Below are 23,209 nucleotides of genomic sequence, written 5' to 3'. Positions count from 1 at the left end.
ATTCCTGGCACCCAAAATTCTAGCTATTTGGATGGAAGCTGACGTAGTATAAACTGAGGTGAGCCAAAAGTGTCCTATCTTTTTTGTCTATTGGTAAATAAAGTCATCTTTCTCTTTGACCCAGAAGTATACAGTCAATAGATTTATTTACCAGGTAATGAAGACCTCTTGCAGCCCTGGTACGAGAAGGTAGGAAAAGAAGATTCTTGATGGCTTTCTGAAAAATCTTACTTTGTAGTGTCACAGGGAAATATCTAGGCATTTTAGGGACTGAGTTCATTGCTTTATTTCTATTGCTCTCAGGATCAAATCTCTAAGGCTGCAGAAAGCCTCAGCTGTTTTACAATGGCACAGTAATGAAAATGCATACCTCACACCAAGCAAATATACAGAAGGAAAATTCTCCTTAATTCTCTTAGAAAACAGTTAGGTAGTATCACCTCCAGAACAGCTCAAAAATGCTTTAGTTCTTAATACTGGGAAATACTTTGGCCCCTAGAGCTGTGAACAGGTAGTCTGAGCATGCCTTGTGCTGAATGGGCACTGAAGTCCCTCAAAACCGAACGTCTGCACAAGAGCCAACTTCCTAAGCAGTGAAGTCTCTCCTCTGACCTTTCTATCAAATGGGATTCAAGAGACATGGTACAATCTACTGAGGAGAGGACTGTCAGTTCTGTCTTTTTAATAGAATCCTACTCCTAAAGCTAATTTTCCCTGGAACAAGGCAAGTCACTACAAGTGGTACTCATCTTGCCCAAATTAGGTACCTATCATGAAGATCTCTGAATTAGTCACCTTGGACTCCCCTTATACTCAAAAGAAAGAAGTAAACTTTTGGTGGATGCAATATATCTGTTCTATCGTAGACAGCTACATTAGTCTTTAGAAGGGCTAATCTTTCTCCACAGATTACAAATGGAGCCAAGTTATATCAACCATATCAAAAGTTGTCCTCCCCATGCTAAACAGACACCACGCACACAGGTTCAGAGATGTTGTACAGCACATTAAAACCTCTGTTGCATGGTCAGTGGAAGCCTGGATCCTAAGTCTTCTGCAGCCAAAAGTGAAAAAAAATCAGTCCCAGGGAAGAAACAGTTATACTCAACTATCTTTGTACAAAGCTTGCTAAGAAATTATACTTAGTGAATTACTTCTTACTTTGTAAAGAAATTGTGAACATTTGTGGGTTATTATTAAGTTTCACCACTCAAACAGAAGCCTGAGAACAATGACGAAAACTTCAAAATGACTGAATAGAAAGGCATAAAAGCATAAAGACAAAAAGGGACCGACATACTCAACAGGCATTGAAACAGCTTTACCAAGACTTCTAGAGACTACTGAGGTGAGCAACCTAGAAAAGACATAGATTTGGTCCTACTGAATTATAGAAATTATACATCAGGGAAATTTAGGGTTGGAAGAGCCACAGAGGCAAGCTGGAAAGAACTTGGAAAGTTCTTCTGCTCTTGATGAAATGTCCTTCGCTGACCACACACCAGGAAAAGATTGCTGAAAAAATCCAGTGGAAGAAAACCAGCAGTGAGGGGATACATCAGTGCACTATGCCTGTCATAAGGGAAACCTGGGATATTTCTAAAACTAGGTTGTGAACTCAGCACCTTGAGCAGATGTTATCTGTTGTGGTACAGAATACCCTGGTATTCAAGCCGATGGCTATAAATGATGCAAAATATCCCTATAAATTTTGAATATATTTAATAATTCATGTCAACACCTCAACCTTAGCACCAGAAAAACATCCATTTCTAAAAGTCAGAAAATATTATGACTAAAAATAAAATCTAAATTATTAGTTAAAAAATTAATGTTCAGAGACTGAAGGATAGTGGGCACTTCCATCTGAGGACAACATTGTAGTAGGCACTACTCAGTTTCTATTTAGCACATATTCAATGTAGTGGTAATAAAAATGTTTTCACGCTCACACTTACCAACAATTTCACTCGGCTCCTTATTGTAAAGTTTTTTGTTCCAGTAAAGAAGTCTGAGAAAAGGAAAGGAGACCAGAACAACAAGGCAGATGCCAACAAACATATGCCCTGTGAAGGCTGCAAAATCCAATCCCTGGAAATAAAAATGAAAACCTAAATTAAAAATCAGTTATTTTCCTATATTACCTACAGGGAAAAGTATTCAACTATATGTACTTTAGCAGTCAATAATAAATATAAAGCAATAAAGTAAGTTCCAAGTACAGTATATGCCGTATTTCATCTGTTTCAAGGAAATGAGCCACATTACAATTTCATTCAGAGAACTAAAAAATAACATTACGAGTTATTCTGAAATATATTTAATGTTCCTGACATGGATAGAAAAAAAACCAAAAAAACCTGAATCATTAACTTTCACTTTCATCACTTAAATCACTGTAAATTCATTTTAAATCACCCTGAATCACAGAAATAGTTAAATTTTCATGACCAGCTTTTGTTTTAAACTGATGACAACATGGATTTTTACAATAATTCTATCTGAACCAGGATTTCATCTAAATTCACAAATATTCTTCTACAATAAAAATATTATATGTCAATATTCTGTTTATTTTTCTACCTGCTTAATAAATGGACACATTTCTTTACATTTTGCATAATGAAACCTTTTAATGAAGGGGTTTTCAAAAAGGTTAGGCGGAATATATTAAAAAGCTACTGTTTTAAGCAATAAGAATAAATAGTGACAATTTAGCTATGCTTTGTGTAGGATGTTAGACTAAATGACCCCCAGGGCCCCTTTCAACTGAATTATTCCATGATTCCATATTGCACACACTGTAGTGGATCGGGGTTAGCCGTTGGGCTGGGATTTTCTGAAGTAGTCGTGACTAGCCTGTCCAAAAGAAGTTGTCCATGAAGCTCCAAGGGGGATCACATCTAAGTACTCTGGTAGCAAGGAACTGTCTTACATTCACAGAGCAGAGGTTGTCTGAACCGGTGATCCCAGCAGAACAGCTCTGTGACACTTTGAAGAAAGCATGGTCCAAGCCCTGGATAGCTCAGGTTGTCCAAACTGAATTTTTAGAGCATCCGCTGATTTCCCAGAGACTCTAGAATGTCATGGGACCTCCCTGTGCCACACCTCTATGTCTCTACAAGGATGATAGTGACCTGCCCTTTACCAAATACCTGTGTGCTACCTATAAACCCTTCTGTAATGCCAAGACAAATTAAAAACAGCTATATTGCTTCCTACTAAAAGAATTTATGTGGAAATGTCCCAGCCGAAATGTCTCTGGTTCAAAAAAGGAAAAAAAAGTTTCTCCATTGCACCACAGGGCATAATAAAAAATACACAACACAAGAAACTGATTAAAGTCATAAACAAATTTCGTAGCCAGATAAAGATTAGTGCTCTTTTGCAAAAAATCCAGTTTGCAGACAGTTAAATAAATAAATAAATCTCAAACATAAATATGCAGACCTGGGATTAGAATTTGATCCTATGAAAAATACAGGTTTCAGCTTCATGAGCTAAAGAAAATCATCCTTAGTTGCTATTTAGTAGTAGATTCCTTACCTCTCCTACTCTCCAGCCACTAAAAGGTGAAAGTGTATACCTGTTCATGCACTGGCCTTTCGTTATAACTCAGCTACTGCCATTTCTATTATGAAAGTAGAAAGAAGACTCTTCAGGAATTGGAATAAGATTATTTTAAGAATCGGACAGAAAAATATGATACCACAAAGGAAAATAATATACCTTCATTCAGTTTGCCTACATAATAGGTCAGCCAGTCATATGTCTGCCATCTCTGCAAGACAGACTTTACAAGTCAATTTTTATAAATACTCAGAAAGATTGGCCTCTGGGCACCGAGTCAAGATTCAGAGCTACAGGAGACATTTCTATGAAGGATGAAATCAACATTCATAACTCTAGGAAATCTACAAATAGCAATGAGAAGAAAAAAATAATTGAAATTCTGCAAAGGCTCAATGTTTGTAAGACCTGCCCCCAAAGTATATAAAGTCCATATCCCCCATGTACATTTCCTTAATTACAGCCATTTAAAATTGACAATGAATCTAATTTATATATGGGCTGCCTCCAAAGAGAAAAATCAGAAAATTTTGCCCAGAAAAATCAGAATCCTTAAGAGCATGGTGAACGGGCCTTGGTTTGGAAATTGCTCAAGTATTGACAATGTGCCATTAAGCAGCTCAGGAAGTATGGAAAATAAGTATTCAGTTTTTGTATGGTCTCTAAAATGACCTAAATGGAACCTGTAAAAACACTGAAGCTACAGCAGCTAACATAGCAATGCCTAAACCTGACTGGAAAATATTTTATCCACTGAAAAACGAAATGACTGGGAAACAGCTAGTTGAGGAGCAATAAAGTAATTAGAGGTGGTCAGTATATACTCAACCCTGAATTACCAGAACAAGGAAAATTATTTTTGCATTGAACCTAGTCTTAAAAAGAGCAGTGGACCTGAAGCTTTTCTTAGGCTGGCAGCAACGTGCCCACGTCACAAAGAAGGATGCCAGCTACCAGGCAGAGTATAGCAGCAGAAATTCTCTGCAGAGATGCTCAGGCATAAAGCTAATTGCTAATGTAGGAAATAAAAAAGAGAAACAGGAAGCCAAAGAATCCTTGGAAACTCTCAACTTTAAATATGAGATGTCCCCATCATATGTTAATGGAACCTGAATTTAAGGAAGTGGCTTATCGCAAAAAAACGCAGATTTACAGTCACTTGCTTCTAGGTGTTGAATATCACACCAATTTCAGAGCAAACCAATTGTGCTTTGCTACTGAAATGCCACAATGCAGAAGTTTCTCAAACAAAAAAAACAGCACAAGAAATGTGCCGCTTGAAACCCACAAAACTGATTACTCTATGAAAAGGAAAATCACATCACCCTAGAAGGCAAACTAAAATGCTGAGGTTAAGAAGGAGGTCTCAGGTCTGACTGATAGTTGAAAGGAATTTAAATGAGGTGGAGATCACAATACTCTTAAAAAAAATCAGGATTAACACAGCTTCATTACATAAGAGCTGACATAGATGAGCCTTAAAGTGATTTGGAGACACCATCACAAGAGAAAAAAATTGTCTACTGGATTTTTTGGCATCCTATCCAGGAGCTTACCCAAACTTTTCAAAGAGAGTAGCTGGGCTGAGATTCAGAATTTTGTTAAACTTCATAATATCACCCCATTGATCTTCCTTATCTCTGAGATCCCTGGGGAAAAAGAAAACACGCTGCTCTGCTGCGACTGCTGAATTCAACTGAAACAAATCATCTTCTAACATGGAGCATGCCTATTTCAGGTAAGAGCTTGCATGACAGTATTGCCTGTGGTAGTGCAAGGCTGGAATCAATTCTCTTCCTATCCCTCACTCATGGCTTTCCTCCCCATTTCCTCCTTGCATTGATCCAAAAGACCCAGTGAGTGAAAATGAATCCTGACGATCGCTAGTCTTGGACAACTTGCACCCTGTCACCATGAGGAGGCTGAAGACTACCAAGTACACTCCTTTTTATGGCTGATACCAGATGGGCTCACGGTGAAAAACAGTTCACTGCCCACCCTGATGCTTTGGGCTGGGTGCTAAGCACCAGCCTCTCTGCAGCACGCAGAATATGCTTCCAGGGAAGGAGCAGGCAGATTTCACACCTGACACTACTGACTAGTAGTCAACTGCCAGCCTCTGGAGAGCTTTAAGAGACTAAAGGGTTTACATTGCACCACAGATATGAACGATGCAGCAGAGGATACTGTCCTGGTTTTGGCAGGGATAGAGTTAATTTCCTTCCTAGTAGCTGGTACAGTGCTGTGTTTTGGATTTAGGATGAGAACAATGTTGATAACACACCGATGTTTTAGTTGTTGCTAGGTAGTGTTTACACTAGTCAAGGACTTTTCAGCTTCTCATGCCCTGACAGTGAGAAGCTGGGAGGGGGCACAGCCAGGACAGCTGACCCCAACTGACCAAAGGGATATTCCATACCATATGATGTCATGCTCAGCAATATAAAGCTGGGGAAAGAAGAAGGAAGCGGGGGGGGACATTCAGAGTGATGGCATTTGTCTTCTCAAGTCACCGTTAGGCGTGATGGAGCCCTGCTTTCCTGGAGATGGCTGAACACCTGCCTGCCGATGGGAAGTAGTGAATGAATTCCTTGGTTTGCTTTGTTTGCGTGCGTGGCTTTTGCTTTACCTATTAAACTGTCTTTATCTCAACCCACCAGTTTTCTCACATTTACTCTTCCAGTTCTCTCCCCCATCGCACTGGGGGGGAGTGAGCGAGTGGCTGCGTGGTGTTTGGTTGCCGGCTGGGGTTAAACCACAACAGATACCAAGATGGTGGCACAGTTACTTCATCTGTTGCTCCTGCTCCCTTTCCCACATCCTAGAAAGGGCATGCAACGTCTCCACAGAGCCTACATTCATACCCTGTGTGGCTGTGGATAACGTATTTTATACCTGCTGAGTCCTCTGCACTGCTGGGGCCAGGATTCAGCATTGTAAAAACACATTAAAGTGCTCCACATGTCTGCTGCATGCAACAATGTCATTTTCATGAAGATTTTCTTTTTCTTGCACAATAGACTGAAATAGAATTGACATGCACAGTAGGCAAGAAATACTTTTCTTCCAGGAGATTTCAGTCCATCAGATAAATACAATACACGTTTCAAATGTCCCTTACTTGATGCTATGCTGATTGTGTTAAATTTCTCCCATTCCCCAGTCGACAGAAAATCTAAAGATTTTGTTTTAGCAAGACAACAGCCTAAAGGTTCCACTGCCTACAGATTCAGAGCTGAAACAGAGTGGGCGTCTTTCCTTGGTTTATAGTTTTAAATGCAAAGTCAAATATATTAATTTCATATTAGGAGGAAGTATCATACAGTTTTCCTAAAATACTAATTTTCTGTCATCCTGATTTTATTTTTTTTTACTGTTTTTTGAGGTGTGAAATTAACTTCTAGTAACTCAGACCTTTCCAGAGGAAATCTGCCATTTTAGAGCAAAGAGAAAGCAAAAATTATAGCTAGGCGCAGCAATTCAGGGAGCAGCAAATACTGTGCTTCTAGACAGAATGCCCTTTACTTAATATTTTAAAATTAGTAAAATGAGGAAGAGCGAGAGTAATTTATTATTTCTACACTGGTTTAAACATCCCTTCTGGTTGAGTGACTGAGATCTACGTTGCCTCAGGATGAACTGCTCATGACATCGCTGAGCCAGAAATCACTGATGGTCTAACACAGTTACATGAAAATAATGCTTATCTGAGACACTGACAAACCTACTTTTTTGTCTTGCACTATACTCTTTAATGATTACTACATGCAGAGATGGAAAAAAATCTGAAATCAGCCATAAACCCATAAATTCTATTTCATATACCTTACCTAGGATTTCATTTTTTTCTTGAGAAAAGGAATCAATGAAACATTGACAGAAAGGGCAGGACCTTTACAAATTGATTAGAAGTTTTAACAACCTTGTATGCAGCAAACTCAACAAAAATAGCTTAGTAAACTATGGGAATCCATTTCACAATCTGCCAGTGCTTGAAATACCTTTATAAATTCATATATATGAATTTCTCTCTTCCATTTTTCAGAATTATCTACTTCTATTCGTAAATTTTTGGTACCACATTTTTTCATTAAATATAACCAACTAATATTGCATCATGCTAAATTTCAGCATGAAGGGTGAAAGTTTCCAAAAGGCAGAACAGGGTAACCTGGTGGCTGTCCGTTTTCCAAGGAATTCCTGTTAAATGGCAGGAATAACTCTGAGTGGGATGCTGAAAACCCAAAATCCTCAGCAAACATCAGATTAATAGTACAACCTTTATCACACACTAACAAAGACAGTAAATAAGAGGATATAATCCAGTGGCTAGCACATGCTAAAAATGCCTTTGCTCTTAGCATTACCTCTTAGACAGATTAAAGCTAGATACACTAATGCACACTATATTCACACCATTGTTTTGCTCTGGAGACCTATTCACCATCCATTCTCTAAAGATCTTGTAATGACAGCCTAAACTTAGAGCACAAGCAGCTTCTGATTTCAAAGGCATGACTGTAGATACTTGCGAAGTTCCCAAATATAGAGGACTTAACGTTCAACCTTTCTGAAAGCAAAGACCATTTCGAACCGGTTCATGCCCTATTGTGCATACAAAAATGGAGTTCCCAAAGTCCAAAGCACATATCTCTTCAAGATAAAAATATAATTTTGCTAACAATGGCCACTCAGTAGCAGTACTCTGCAGGTAATAAAAGATTTTTTAAAGTTTTTTATTCACTGAATGAGTTTTCCATTTGCTCTTAATGAAAACTCTTCTTTTCCTTGCCTAATATCACAACATAAATGCTACTTTGTGAGACTTCTTCTGACTCCAACTAAGAACAAGCAAGAGTACAACAAATCTTCCTCCCCTATTATGCAAATGTTCCACTGATTCCAGGCATGATGGTAGGGAAAATGTCAGTATTATAAATTAACCGCTACAAAGAAAAAATCCTTTTGGCATCCATTTGCATCTCAAGACAAATAAACAGACTTATCCCTACATTCTAATGAGTAAACTGTAACAAAAAACTTATTTATACAAACATACTTTAAATAAAATATTCTTAATATGACATGAGTTTTCCCCAGAACCTAGGGAGAAAAATCTCTCCAGCGCTACAGTAAACAAAGAGTAAAGCATTTCTAATGCTATAGCCCAATGACAGCACCCAAAGTAACAAAGCTGCACTTCACTTTGTATTGATTTAAAATCCAAGGTTTCCTAAGAAAGTGTATTATTCCTTGCATAATATCTTGCTAGGCTGCTTTTAGAGGTTGGTGTACAACAGTAAAAGTTCAGGAAGATTGGTAAAATTCTCCTCCTGATGGCACCTAATAAAATAGAAAAACCAATCATCTACATAGTGCAATACACTATTCAGCCTCCTACAGGGGCATTTGTCCAAGTACTCCTGTACTTACTATGCAAAAATAACACTGAAAAAGAAGTGCAAGAGGATGAAAAGGGGAATTTCAATGACAATATCAAGGAGAAAAATTTCCTAGAATGGCAAAAACATAGCCATAATGCTAAAAAGAAGTAAAAAACCCAGATATTTTCTGTAGAAAACATCATAATAGACACTATAAAGATACTGCATGAAGTCCTGTTTCCAAAATGCCATTATTGCAGTCAAGAACTTTTACCTCTGAAACACTTCTAAAAAAAAAAGAATAAATTTTACTTGGTACAAATATAGCAGACATCCCATGCGTTTTAGAAGCAGATTTGGGGTTGATCATATAACCCTTCCTCACAGCAGCCTTTGCTAGAAGTAGTTTCAGGAACAAGATAACAATGACTTAGTTTCCTCTTCTGAATAAAAGAGAGCATGCTGGAGCAGGTGGACAAAATTACAATCGAGCTGCTAGTTCAACAGCACAGACTGTAAGAGGCCAGATGGTCCAGCTCCCTCCCTGCCCTCACCCTTGGCTTTACCCTGTTACTCCTGCCAGCGCTCTCCCAGACAAATCTCCTTTACAGGGGGTGAGCCCTAAGCAGTGAGGACATAAGCCAGTCCATGCCACTCAGCCTCAGAGCCAAGGATAGGTCTTTGACCCTCTTTTATTTATGTACATATAGATATAACAAATGAGAATGCAGGAAAGAAGCAGCACAAGTCCCATGGTCCTGTGTTGAATCTGATCTATTTTATTATGTCCTTATTTCTGTGATGCAACAAAAGATCTGAAAACAATCCAGAGTGAAAACATTTGGAAAGTTTTTTGTGCTTGTTTCAAATATAGAATTTGCTATAATGTCACGTTTGCATAGGTATTTATACACCTGAGTCCTCCTAAAATTATCAATATCTCATTCAAGAGAAATGTAAAATTGTTTCCTTTCAATGTGATTGCTTAATTGCTTCCCATGTTTATAGCCACTTCTAAAGGTTCTGCAGAGATGGTGAGTTTCTGAGTATAAGAAAATGACCTGCATGGCAGGTGTTAATTATTCTCTTTTAGAAAAGAAGTTTTAAATTTTTGCACAGATTTCGTATTTAAAATGTAAAATTTAGCTATCAAATCCTCAGCCAGGAATATTAGAGTCTCCAAAGTCAGCATCCAAACAAACTAATTGCAGCACATTTCAAATATTTTGAAGGCAAACATTCAATTTATTAAATACTATGAATTTTCAAAGACATTTTCCAACCTGGACTGTACTTAATTAATTTGAGTGTATTCAGTTAATTAGAAGAGATCCTTTTCTGGTACAGGAATAGAAAAATAATTGACTCCAAATAAAAAACCCTAGAATTTTATACTACAATTCCCTCATCCCACTTGCACAGGTATTTTCACACTAGCCCATACACCACATTGAATTCCTTTAAATTTATTTGTTTTGGAGGTTTATGACACCTGGCCAAAACAGAAAACACATGCCTGGTGTCCCTACAGATGTGCTGCTTGTGGTGGTGGTGCAGGGGTGGAAGGAGAGCAGAGCTGCCCCATCCCAGGAGGGGCTGCCCCCTTGCATCCCGAGCAGACTGCCTCCCTGCCGCCCCCAGCGCACCAGAGACGGGTGACACACCAAGGGATACCAGGGAGCACAGTGTCAGAGGCAGAAGTGGGACTTGATGCCCTCCTGTTCAGGCGGGCAGGGATAGCTGAAAGCATGGAAAACTCACGCAAACGCCAGCTCCATGCAGAAGCTGAAGGCTGCAAACGTGAACACCCGCCAGCAGTGGCCCTGCCCGTCCACAGGGCGAGAGGGTCATGTGGGTGGGAGGAAATGGTGGGACTGGGACAGTCCCGCTGGCAGGTGTCTGGAGTCCTGCGGTCCCACCCAGCACCAGCCACCGTAGCCTTCCCTTTGGCAAAATGAAACAACAGAAGAGCCCAGTGTTGGAAGTCAAAATCTGTCATTGCAGCCTGGGGATACCAAGACGTTGGAAGGAGGTGGGAGCCAGCTGAGGCCTGTGCTGCATGGCAGGAGCCCCCGCTCTCCTCTCACCCCCCACGTTCCCTTGGGCTGCGGCTGAAGGACAAAGTCTCTGCCCGCAGCCGAGTCGTGTATGACATGGGTCTACAGGGGCAACGCAGCCTCTCATGTTGTGGGGTTTTGCGTGTGGACAATTATTTCTGGTTTGAAATTTTGGAAAAGGAATCAAATTGTCTCAATATATTTAACTTTTGAGAGAAAACCTATTCTGAAAAAAAGGTTTGAATTTTCATCTTCATTTTCACATTTTTCTTTTTTTCCAACTTGTTGCCCTCTCTTTACAGCCCTCCATTGTTTTGCTTCCTTCTTCACTTTGCCATTGACAGGGAAATCCTCCCCACCACCACGAAAAAAAAAAGGAAACCAGTATTCTCAGTCCCTATCAAAAAGTTTATTCTTCATCACAATTTTGTCCCTAAAAAAATCACTCTATTCTGTCTGATAGTCCTACTAAGAAAGAAATAGCGTGGCAAAAAAAGTAGGTTATGTTCTCGTTTATATGGCTGTCTGGGGGAAGAGAAGGTTCAACATGGCATAAGTCAACATCGGTACTTAATTTTAGTAGTCAAAGAGCTTGCAGTACATACCTTCTTTCTCAGTTCCTGCTTTGAAACAATAATCACATTTGGAGGATCCCCAACAGCTGTGGCAGCCCCCCCAATATTTGTGAAGATTACTTCTGCAATCAGGACATGCCTAGGATCGAGATTAAGTACTTCACAGAGCCTGCGGTATAAAGAGAATTAAATTAACCTCTTACCCTATGACTAAACTACTTTAAATCTTAAAATCTATAAAATTCACAAAATACAGTCATTTCACTGAAAAATTGCAGGATTTTAAATGTAATATTTTTGTGTGTGCGTATTGTTTAAGTTTTAATTGTGCTACATGATAAGTGCTATAGTAATTATATCAATATAAATGTAAAAATGATAGATTTTTTTACATTTATAATGCAATAATTAATGGTTACAAAACTGATGCATTTTAAAAAAGCATTTCATTAAAAGTAATCAACTATTACAAGAGTTATACTACACAGAAAATAGCATTTCAAATTTTCAGCGTCATACAACTTCTTAAACCATCATCCCCAGGCTACACTGACCTATGGAAAACTATTCTGGGCAACCACAGGCTCTGCACTCAGCATCAGTTATTGACTTTCTTGTCGGGAGCGGTGGTAGAGGATTGTGCAGGCAACCTATTAGCCATGAATCATCTATTAGAGACCTCAGCTTTCAGCCTAGGTTTATCCGGTTTATTCTGTTCCTATTTTTCCCTTTCTCTAAAGCTTGGTCACGAGTATTTCTATTTGTAATGCAACAAGAGTAGAAAATACACATTCCTCATTATTAAAAAAATCTCAAAATGTTTTTAGCAGTTCAAAAATATTTAATGTTTCTTTAGTAAGATGTTTCTTTAATAAAAAAAAATGCTTCTTTAATAAGAAGCTTCTTAAAGTGCTCTGGCAAATACTGGGATTGACTCAGTAACCTCATGATCCATTTCAACTCAGAGCCCACTTACACACAGTAATCTTCACACAGATTACTTCAACTCACACAAATTACATTTACGCACAGATCCGCACAATCCTCTCATTTCTGAAGTACATGTTTGACTTCAAACTTGGGCTGTGGTATTAAAAGCTGAAAGTTAAAGTCACGCCTAAGCACTTTGGAATAAGGAATGACTGCTTTCCTGCTCACGGCTTATCAAAACGTTGCTCCAGTGTGTAAAGATGGAGGCCCCGCTTAACTTATTGCCCCCTCTACCTAGTACAGGATGGGGGGAAGCGCGGGCAGCAAGACTGCTTTCTCAGGATTGCTTTCGCTGTACTGCTGTCACAGGTTTCCCTGAAGGAAGAGCTGAGCTTTACTGTTCAGTCTAAGTCTATATTATTAAAACCTATATTTCAAAGAGAAAAGAGTGTATGGCACAAAAGCTTAACTTGATACACTCATGCTGTCACCAAAAGTGTCAATTTAAAACTCAGAAAAAACACTGTCAGATGACACATATGTCAGCCCATAAGAACTCCAGAACAAAATAACTGCGCAAAAATACACTATTTCCCCAACAGCATAAAATTATGCAGTTAAAGGGTACTTTGTAGTTCAGCTGGCCCAATTGTATCAATTGTGGTACAACAGCACAATTGTAATTTTAACTTCATCACTCCTTGATTTCCAAATGTTTCAAAACATAACCTTAACTTTTCTTTAGTGGTTCTTTTTTTTTGATGGGTCTCATGATAGCTTGCAGAAAGAACCTCTGACATATGCCAAGAAAGGCCAAGCCCAAAGTATAAAACCATCAGAACGTGTTAGCTATACGGTAGGATCAAACTTCTTCAGTTTACTTACCCTGGTTATATAATTTCCCATGTGAAAAACCATTAGCCTTTTCCAGTTCCCAATAACAAAGTGTCTTGAAAATAAACTATAGCCAAAAAGGGGTAGCTATTAACTTTCTTTTGTCAGCTTACTACAAAATGCAGAGTGAAAGAAGTATCATGTTTTACGCCTTATTAACAGAAATATAAAGCCTTATATTCATAGAGTCAGTAGGATTTTCTGCAAGCTTTATCTCCATGGCAATGACAGTGCAGTGCAACATAGTGAAGGTGTAGACAAGGGCTGAAGACAATGGCAGTAAGATAAAAACAAAAAATGACCCCTGGCCTGAAGCTTTTAGAAATAGGCAATTATTTGGTTTTACTAGGTGAGATAAAATTTTATTTTATCTTTGATAGTGATTCAAATACGAATTTTTGTTTCTCACATGCTGAGTTTCCCCTTCTTCAGTGTTACAAACTCATTTAGTATAAAACTGAAGTATTTACATACATTTAGCACAAAACTCCAGTACTTAAAGGGTGGCTACAAAGACAAAGGGTCCCTCTTCACAAGGAGCCACATGGAGAAGACAAGGCGCAACAGGAACAAGTTGCATTGGGAGAGATTTCATCTCAACATAAGAAAAGATTTTTTTATGGTGAGAACAATTAACCACCAGAACAACCTCCCCAGGGACATGGTAAAGTCTCCATTGCTGGAGGTTCTCAAGACATGACTGAACAGGGTGCTAGATAATCTCATCTAGGCTCCCTTTCCTATGAAAAGTTGGACCAGATGGTCTTTCGAGGTCCCTTCCAACCTGGGCTATTCTGTGATTCTTTGAAAATGGAATAAATGCTACAGTAGCTCTGCCTGTGAACAGTAGTTCATGATGCACTGATGTCTGGATTTCAATCCATTCCCAATTATAGTTAATTCAAAATATTCTGCAACACAGCTAAAGAAAACCTGGTATTTAATAGTTCCAGTGTTGCTTACTGATAGAGGTGAAATTATTGACTGGAGTAAGGCAAAGTGATCTTTTTAAAATATAATTGGACAGAAGACAAATGGAGCTTTCATTCACCAGCTGTTTCCCAATCTAGAATAAATTCCACTTGCAAAATTGCTTTTTACTACTTTACACTACATTTTAAAGTGGGAGCATATCTTAATAGAATTTTGTGTACTTTAATGTGATAATGACTGCAAGCATTATATCACTCAGGATCATTTCAAAAACACACTAGATCTTTCCGAAACTGAACTGGATTAACCGGATTTCCCTGGCCAGACACAGGTTAAATTCAGGTTAAACAGTAATTTCTAATCACACATTGATTAAATGTAGTTGCAAATCACATGTTATTCATTTACAGAAATCTGAAGTAATTAAATTCACTGTTCTCTATTAAAAGTTCCAAATATCTAATCTCAAACTGTGGAATTAACCAGTGGCTGTACCAATGTCATGATAACCAGCATGAAGAAAATTTAGAGTCTTATATTCTGAAACAAAGCTTTTAGTTGAAATTTGGAGATTTTTTTAATTTATTTGTCACTAGTATTAGAAGGGATAACAACTTCACTAAAACATTAATTACTATCTAAAATTGTATGTAAATATTAGCCAGTAAAGGACAAGGCAGATTTAATCAAAAAATTCTCCCTGCTTACAGGAGAAAAATTTAATCTACTAGGGAGCATTTGGTGCAATATGCTATTGCAGTTCAGATATGGAGACAAACCAGAATAGTTAGCTGCCAAGGCAGTATAACAGGCTTCAGATATGTGCTCACTATTAACACAAAGGGAAAAGGCAACCAATCCCTTTGAAAACGCTAGCTCTTTACCCTACTACAATAGGAGTATTTGAAGTTTTGATTTCCATATAGATGATCAAAAAAAGTCCAAACAAGCATTTTGCCCACATGTCTACTGCTGATTGCTGGGTATAAAAGACCAAGTCCAAAACCATAACAATAAAGTACCTTATGGTTACTGGAGTAAAGAGCAGCATAGTGGTAACGTTGTCCAAAAATGCAGAAAGAATTGCAGCAATGAGGCACAGAAGCGTAATCATGGCCCACACCTTGCCTCTAGAGAATCGATAAGCCTAATAAAACCAAACAAACAGAAACAAAATTAGGGGACTAGATCACTCCAGCTTAGTTTTCAAAAAATGACTGATAAAACAACTTCACCAAAGGTGAGGCAACAGTGAGCTCAGAGCATTTACTACTCCATGCACCTCCAACAGCACCCTCTCCAATATTAATAATTTAGCAAGAAAACATTTCGTGGCAGTGGGCAAACATTTCCATCATGCAGAGGAAGAAACAAGTCTGAAGAGACACTGTGCTCCACTACCAGGCATGAAGGGGGTCTGTGTGGCAGGAGCAGGGCTGAGCCCCCATCTTCTGCCTGCATGCCCGGGTGGACTAACGTGGTTCAGCCCTTCCACCCCCTCCACATGCTGGGACACCTTCCCCATCCTCAGAGCAGCACTGCCGGGGCTACACAGTCTGGGCATCTATGTAGGCAGGGGCTGTGTCCACCCATGTTTTGTTTAGGGTTTCTGTGCTCAAAGCAGTTCTCCTTGTCACTTTTGTTTTCTTTCTTTCCACCCTTCTCAAGAAAATTAAGCTTTGCAGCAGGTGAAGGAGTCCCTCACCATGGGTAATACTTGCTTCACAAACAATCCACCAGAATTACCCTTTTCACGTAATCTTTGGTTCTGCTACTGTGCAAAGGTCTGTGGCCATCTTTTAATGTGTGATCGTAAAACCTGGCTTTACGATATGGTTCCCATATTTCCTCTCTCCCACTGCCAGGCATAAATACAGATTTCAGTTACAGTGGAACTGCAGTCCTGGGGAAGTCAGTGGAATAACTCTAGCTTTATATTGTCCATATGCTTGTGTACCCTACTCAGGGCCTTTACCTTTCTCCCGTAGAAACAGAATTGCCTTAAGGGCTTCCTTTCATCCCTAAGAGATTTTTCAAAATTAGAAGTTGACCAGTGTCATTTCTAATGTGGTAAGTATACACTGCCCTAAGAAAGGTTCTTCAAAGATAGTGCTTGGTGTAACAGATCTGATTAAATACCAACTTGATTAATCCAGTAATAATTAAGAGTACCAAAATAAGCCTACCTTTACTGCACAGTAGTCAAAGAATCCAGTCTCTGAAAATATGGCCACCAAAACCATCTACCAAAAGATGAAGAAAAAGAGAATACCTTGCAACTGAATTATTACACAAAAACAGAGAGATATAGTTTGTGATCCTGACAAAAGTCCTTCTTATCTGACACAGCTCTGAGAACCTGATCACCTTCATATTAGGATATCCACTACGGCTGCCAGATATCTCTTGTTAATGCGTCGTATGGTGAAATTTAGTTCTCAACATAAACAGTCTGTAAACGTCATACTAGTCTGGTTGAATTTTATTCGTAGTGACTAAGTGGGCATCATACATTAAGTACTCAATGTATCTCCCTTACGTCATTAATCAAGAAAAGCCAGTAAGTGTGTTTGCTTTCTGCAGGACTGCTCTACAGAGTGCAGAAGACAGCGGCTCCAAGAATTACTTGCATTTTCCCACATTTCTGGGAGGTTTCCTGTCCTTCCATCTTTGCTCCCAACAGATTTTTTTGCTTTCTTTTTCTGTGGGGAAGGCGGGGAGCAGGGAGCAGTGTCAGGAAATAAGAAAAGCTCAGAATGGCAACAGATAATTGTAATTTTGTTTCTATATATTGTATATCTTGTGTTAGAGTTTAATAGCACTTGGATGACTCTTTTTACCATAAATAGCTCTGGGCAAAGAGATTAAAATAATATATGACTATAATCTAATCAGATATTTCTCCTCCATTTCTGGTTTGCTTTCTTTTGGCTCCAAACATAGCACTGACTAAGACAAAGAAAACCACATTTCCAGCAGAGTGTATTTGAGGAAGGTTTTGAGTAAACAAACTTAACAAGACAAATGAGAGTGATAATAATTGGCACTTAAACAGGTCTTTCCCATTTATAGACCTCCGGGATGTTTTTAGTATGTTATCAACACGATTTTACAGATTTAAAAAAAAAATAGAAAAGGATCAACTTTTTCAAAAGGCTCCTTCAGAGGTCTGATCATCCTCCTTTTTGATAAATCCCTTAAGGCCCACGTTTTCATCATAACATGTCTCAGTAAAGTACAATCAACAAAATGTTTAGAAAGGAAACATGTCTATACTGAGTGTGATTGTTTAGCACATTTAGAGCAAAAGATACATTTTAGTTACCATTCCAAACAGCAGCGCCAGTGTCTCATAGTCGATCCACTCCACCACTTTGACCATACTTGGCCTCTGCAATCAAAAAATACAATTACCAGTGAATGCCACGAAACACCTAACTTGTGATTAGCTATGAAATATAAACTCCACTTAATTGATGAACCATTTAATTAAGCTATGATGGAAATTAATAAGTGTTCCTACAAGGTACACAAAAAGGACTCTGTTATTACCATTATTACTGTTATGATTATTACTATTGTTATTATTATTACTAATTCAAAGTAGTGCTGGCATCCTAAGTGGGTCATTATCAAAAGCCTACATTAGGCTATTGGTTTATCTAGTTGTTCCTTATGTAGCATTACAGAAATGAAAGATAACCGAATTATATGGTACACCCCAGTTTCCTTTTAGGTAAGAGAACAAAAGCATATTGCTTCACCTGTGAACAAACTGGAGGGAATTTAAGGGAACGTAGCAATGATGTGGTGACCAGTTATGAGAAAAACAGAGAAAATCCATCAGAGGTTTCACTAAATATCAACTAAGAGTAAGCAGGGGGAAAACAAAAGGATTGGAAGGTGTAAGCATGAGGTGTAATTATTTAGAGTAGTATAAGGCAATGTATTTCCATTTAGGTTTGCTTGGTAACCTAACATTGCTGAAAATAACAGTGTTAAAGTAACTCTGAATTAAGCTGAAAACGGTTGTACACAGCTTCCTGCAAATCAGAACAAAATAGCATCGACTCACTTTTTTCTACTCTTCTTGTCTACAGCCTAGGCTGCCTTGTTTTCCCCAAGATGCTTCCCCATCCCAGTATCTGCCCTACCATCTCCCTCTCTTAAAAAATATTGCTCTGTCATGTGCCCAATCACAACAGGGCAAACACGGAAACTTAGGATATCATACCCAGAAACAAAGTGAGCACGTACAGTTTGATAACTTACCTCCCCAACAGTAGCTAAGGCAGCTAAAGCTGCCAAAGAGCCCAGCATCGCTGCAAGGGTCCTGTGAACAATCTGCAACAAAGGGTAAGAATTGACCAGAGACTCCTCTAAACATCTCCTTACTATCAAAAAGGAGGAGGGAAAAGGACAAAAAATTCCTGTAGTTGACTCTTTTCTTGGTTTTTCTGGGGTTTTTTTTCCATATTTCACCCCACCTCCCTTCAAAAAGACCTGACCAGAGAATGGCTGATTACTTTGCCTCACCAGGGGACGTTATTAAAAAAAAAAAAAAAAGCCATGCCTGTGCAAAACCCTGCTAGGAAGTCTCAGCTCTGATCTCAAGGCAGAAAAGGGACTTCAGCACCAGTTTCTTATATTTGCCAATGGGTGACCCAAGAAGGAAAGCAATTTATCTTCCCTAACTTAAGGATCAAAAAGCCTAGTCCTGTTGGCTTCCCTTCACAGCCCATGGAAAGAAGATGCATACCCAGGAGGTGATCCACCTCATTCTTTATAGGTACTTTTGCATCTCGTGTCTACAAAGCAAGCAAATAGCTCAGATCTTGGGCAGATGCATCCTACACATACACAGACATACCAGACTTTGAGTTTCCAGGTCCAGTTTGCGGACTGGGGCACAGATAGATCTGTCAAGCCTCTGCATCTGCTTTCTGTCTCACACACACACAGTTTTCTTCCTTGATAAGGTGTTTTTTTACATCAGCATTTTCTCTACAAAGTGTTTTGGCTTCAGGAAAGCCATATACTTCAGCTAAAAACTGCTGGACACCTTTGCCGCAGTCTCCTCAGTTCCTCAAAAGCCGCTTTCACCAGTGTATAGACTAACCCAGCCTTGAACAAGTGCTTCTCCTCCATCTCAAATGTTTCTCTAGCATACAAGCAATGCATCTGAAAATAGCATCCAAACCTCTGACCACAACACAGACATTCATTTAATACTGCAACAATTACTACACTATATGGACATTTGTCCACGTCTATGTATCTAATGAATAAATTGCACTTAAAATTCTCAAGGAGAAAGTATAAAAGCAAGCATGCCCTGAGAATGTGCTTTTTCCTCCAAGTGCTCATTTGTAGTTATTTAATCCACCATGTCTGGAAGATCACAGATTGTGTAAAATAACTCAGTTAAAGTAAGAATGTAATTAATGAAAATCACACTACAAAAGACCAAATCTAATTAACAGCATTTACTATTAATGTGTTTAAATATTATTCAGACACAAGTCAGAATTATTTCTGAGAAAGAAATAAGGCAGTCTAGAAATATTTCATTTGCTGTTAATTTCATAAGAAATATTTTGCTGATAAGAAACAATAGTATGTGGACATCTCAAGGCCCTCCTGCCTGCTTGTAAAGGAAAAGAAAAAAGGAAAGATTTGGCTTTGTTTTTTCTCCTTGAACATAAATTTTTAACAGTAATGGTAAACAACTAAGCAATTTACCAAATTACTAGAAAAATAAATATATAAATGACTAATTTAGGAGTCAAAAGAAAAATCTGTCTCATTCTCCTATGTTTTTCTTCAAAATGCACTGGAGAATAACCTATTCATAGTGATAAAGCAGGAGATCAGGCCAAGGTTTTTATGTCCTGATGACCTAAAAGTACATAGCACAGATTACAGCTCCCACCAGCTCCCACAGAAATGTGTGTGATAAGTCACTGTTTCGTCTTTGATTTCCAGTTTCAGAGCCTTGATATCAACGCACACATATGGCCCTTCTGATTCTGCAAAGGTGGGGAGCACTGGATGACCTTCGATAGTTCTTGTGGCTGATGATGGGGCGCAGCAATTAGGCCTTACAGTTCTCTCCAATAAAAGACACGAAGCAGAGTTGTCAGCCAGAGAAGGAGATCAGCTTCTTACTAGGGCAAAATAAGTTCAAGGGTAAGCTACTGGGGAATCCTCAGCCGTCCCCAGACTGGAGGCTTTCTCCTCATCTAATCACCACCCATGTTAGATAGCTCTTTTGCAGTTCTCGGAAAGATATCATGGGTTTTCTGAGATTTGATTTGCTTTAGATTTTTTGTGTATTTCCACATAAGCATTTTTGCTGTCACCATTGTGTACTTAATTGCATACATTGGATTGACTGCATTTTTATTTTCCAAAAGTTTTCTGTCACCTATGTGTGAAATTTGCTTTAATTTCTGCAGAAAGATGGGAAAAATTGCTGTACAAATGGAGTCATCTGTCAGTTCCTTCATTCAAGATTTTTCAAGAAGGATATACAAAAGTATATCCTGAAGAATGAACAAAGATTGTTCAGGTACAAAGCTCTATTTCAAAAAACTTGTCAAATGTACAACTCTTCATTCCAGCAAACTACCAAGTGGAAGTGATACAGTAACATAAAGCCTAGAAAGCACACTTATGTAAACTCTGAGACATGTAAATATTCAAAAGTTGAGATTTGGGAAGGTTTAGGAAAGAATGGATTACTCTTTAGTTTTCTTTTCACATAAATCAACCCCCAAACAAATAATATATTTGTAAAGGTATTTTTAAAAGCTTACAAATGGAGAAATTAAGAGATATAGGTTATAAGCTGTGACACTCTGAACCACAGTTCCATCTAATGCACATTTGGAGGGCATTATATTAGGTAAAATTCCATTATTATTCTTTTGGAAAATAGTACAGACCTGATCCAAACTTTTTCGAAGCCTGGAAGGAAGATGAAAATCATTTCAGGATGAATCTCAGACTGTATCCATAAACAAAAGCTTGGGTACAGAATTGAAAGAGCTCAGAAATAAATTAACACAGAGATTAAACCCCAGGAAAACTGAGAGATTTGGTGGACTTTTGACTCTAAAGACATTTTGAAAGATGAAGTGAGAAATCGTCTCTACTCATCTGATGCTTCTCGTGCTGAGAAAGTGCCTACCTTTGTGCATTCTCTAGTAAGCAAAGACAATTACAATGAAAGAATCTCGATTCATAATGAGTTTCTCTTTCAAATAGGAATTACCTATAAGATCATAAATTTGGGCTGACTGTATCAGCCTGACTGGGTAGAGTTTTCATTTTACAAGCTAGGAATGGAAGCAGAAGGAAATGGTGGTCCAAAAGTTACTTCAGCATCAAGGGCAACTGAACTCAGGTAGTAAGTCCAGGGCTACAACCCTAAGCGCTGGTCAATCCAGCAACTGTAAGTAGACTTCTGGTATCAGAGATAACCGGTTATGGCCTGCTGAAGCAACTCAGAGATTTATTTCCATTTCCACCCTCTTGTACATAAATACCTCCTCACATGCTCCCATCATCTCTGGCCCTTCTCATTCTGTCAAAGCCACATGCCAAAGTGACCTCTTATTTTCTTCTCACTCATTTCTTCCATCCCACAATTGGATCCCCACATTTCAATGATTCAGTCAGCTTTAGCACACTCTGTAAAATGCACTTATTATAAAAATTCCTTGCCTCGTTTCCTGGAAAGGTTTCATAAAAAAACAAGCAATGGCCATTGAGACAAAAAAGGCAGAACAGACAAGGAAGATACAAAGGTTTTCGTCTATCAGTTTGCATGCTAGAGCTCCCCACCTCCCAACCCAACTGCAAACCATATAATCTCTTCACAGAAGGGGCATCTTCACCATCATCATCTTTATTTTTGTCTGACAAATGCTAGCAGTGCTGACTTAATGAAGCAGCAAAGGATGGTGCTTGCCTTTTACAAAGGGACAGTTGTCTCAATACAGACTGCTACTGAAAACAATGCAGCCCAGATTTCACTCTTTACAATGCTCGACTCGGTTGTAGAGCTCACTGATACTGGACAACACTAGGCTGAGAGCTGAAAAGATTTCAAAAAGGGGAATGGATATTTACAGAACTTCATATAAGTAATGAAAACACCCAAAGCTGCAACAATGGAGGCTATTAAAAATAACATCAAACAACGTAGGTGTGGTGATAGCAACATCATAGGGTCATGCTATAGGGTCAATTCAGAACAAGCAAAGATTAGGAAAGACTTCTATAGCGATTTTTTTTCATAACTATCTGTAGAAAGTTTGTCTCATGATTGCCTGCTGTGTGATAAACACAATGAGCTGAATGCTGGTTCTGTATGATAGTTTCCATACTCTTAATTTAGGAGTTAATTTTAAGGTAAGAAATGAAAGCAACCCAAATCATTTACGCCACAAGTCTTTGTGCTTGATAATAATTAAAAATACACACTTCCAGAGCTATAATGCAAACTGGATTTAGACAACCTAGACCTTCTCCAGATTTAAATTTCTCTATCTATCTGAAAGTGCTTTGCAATGTTTGCACAGAGTTCATCAAATCTTTTGGTAGACTGCAACAGCATTATAAAATTGATTCAAAATTCCAAACACTTTATCTTGTACAGTGCTCCAGGAGGTAAAAGAAAATTATTTAGAAGCTGTAAAGGAAGGTCAGTGGAGCCAGCCGTATTTACTTGATTTTCTTCACACTTGCTCTTGCTTAAAGAGACCGTCTAACCACTACCAGTTAGTGAAAGTGTAGCTACATACCTCCCCTTCAGCTGGCGATGGCAGCTAATGCTTTACCTCCTCCCCCTCCTCCCCTC

General features: G+C 38.6%; 1 protein-coding gene across 1 annotated transcript in view; it reads right to left on the bottom strand.

Moving 5' to 3' along the window:
* OCA2 (oculocutaneous albinism II) overlaps window positions 1-23,209 on the bottom strand; it is a 180,867-nt gene that overhangs the window by 109,106 nt on the left and 48,552 nt on the right. Inside the window, exons 9-14 of the mRNA XM_009331292.1 lie at window positions 18,616-18,687; window positions 17,669-17,734; window positions 16,530-16,586; window positions 15,366-15,490; window positions 11,617-11,755; window positions 1,959-2,091 (exon numbers count right to left, since the gene is read on the bottom strand). Coding sequence (XP_009329567.1) covers window positions 1,959-2,091; window positions 11,617-11,755; window positions 15,366-15,490; window positions 16,530-16,586; window positions 17,669-17,734; window positions 18,616-18,687 — 592 coding nt within the window. The remainder of the gene's footprint in view (window positions 1-1,958; window positions 2,092-11,616; window positions 11,756-15,365; window positions 15,491-16,529; window positions 16,587-17,668; window positions 17,735-18,615; window positions 18,688-23,209) is intronic.

This window comes from Pygoscelis adeliae, unplaced genomic scaffold (assembly GCF_000699105.1).
Source record: "Pygoscelis adeliae isolate BGI_AS28 unplaced genomic scaffold, ASM69910v1 Scaffold149, whole genome shotgun sequence".
Lineage (NCBI taxonomy): Eukaryota > Metazoa > Chordata > Aves > Sphenisciformes > Spheniscidae > Pygoscelis > Pygoscelis adeliae.
Note: the sequence above shows the minus strand (reverse complement) of the source record. Positions and strands in the feature narration are given on the sequence as shown.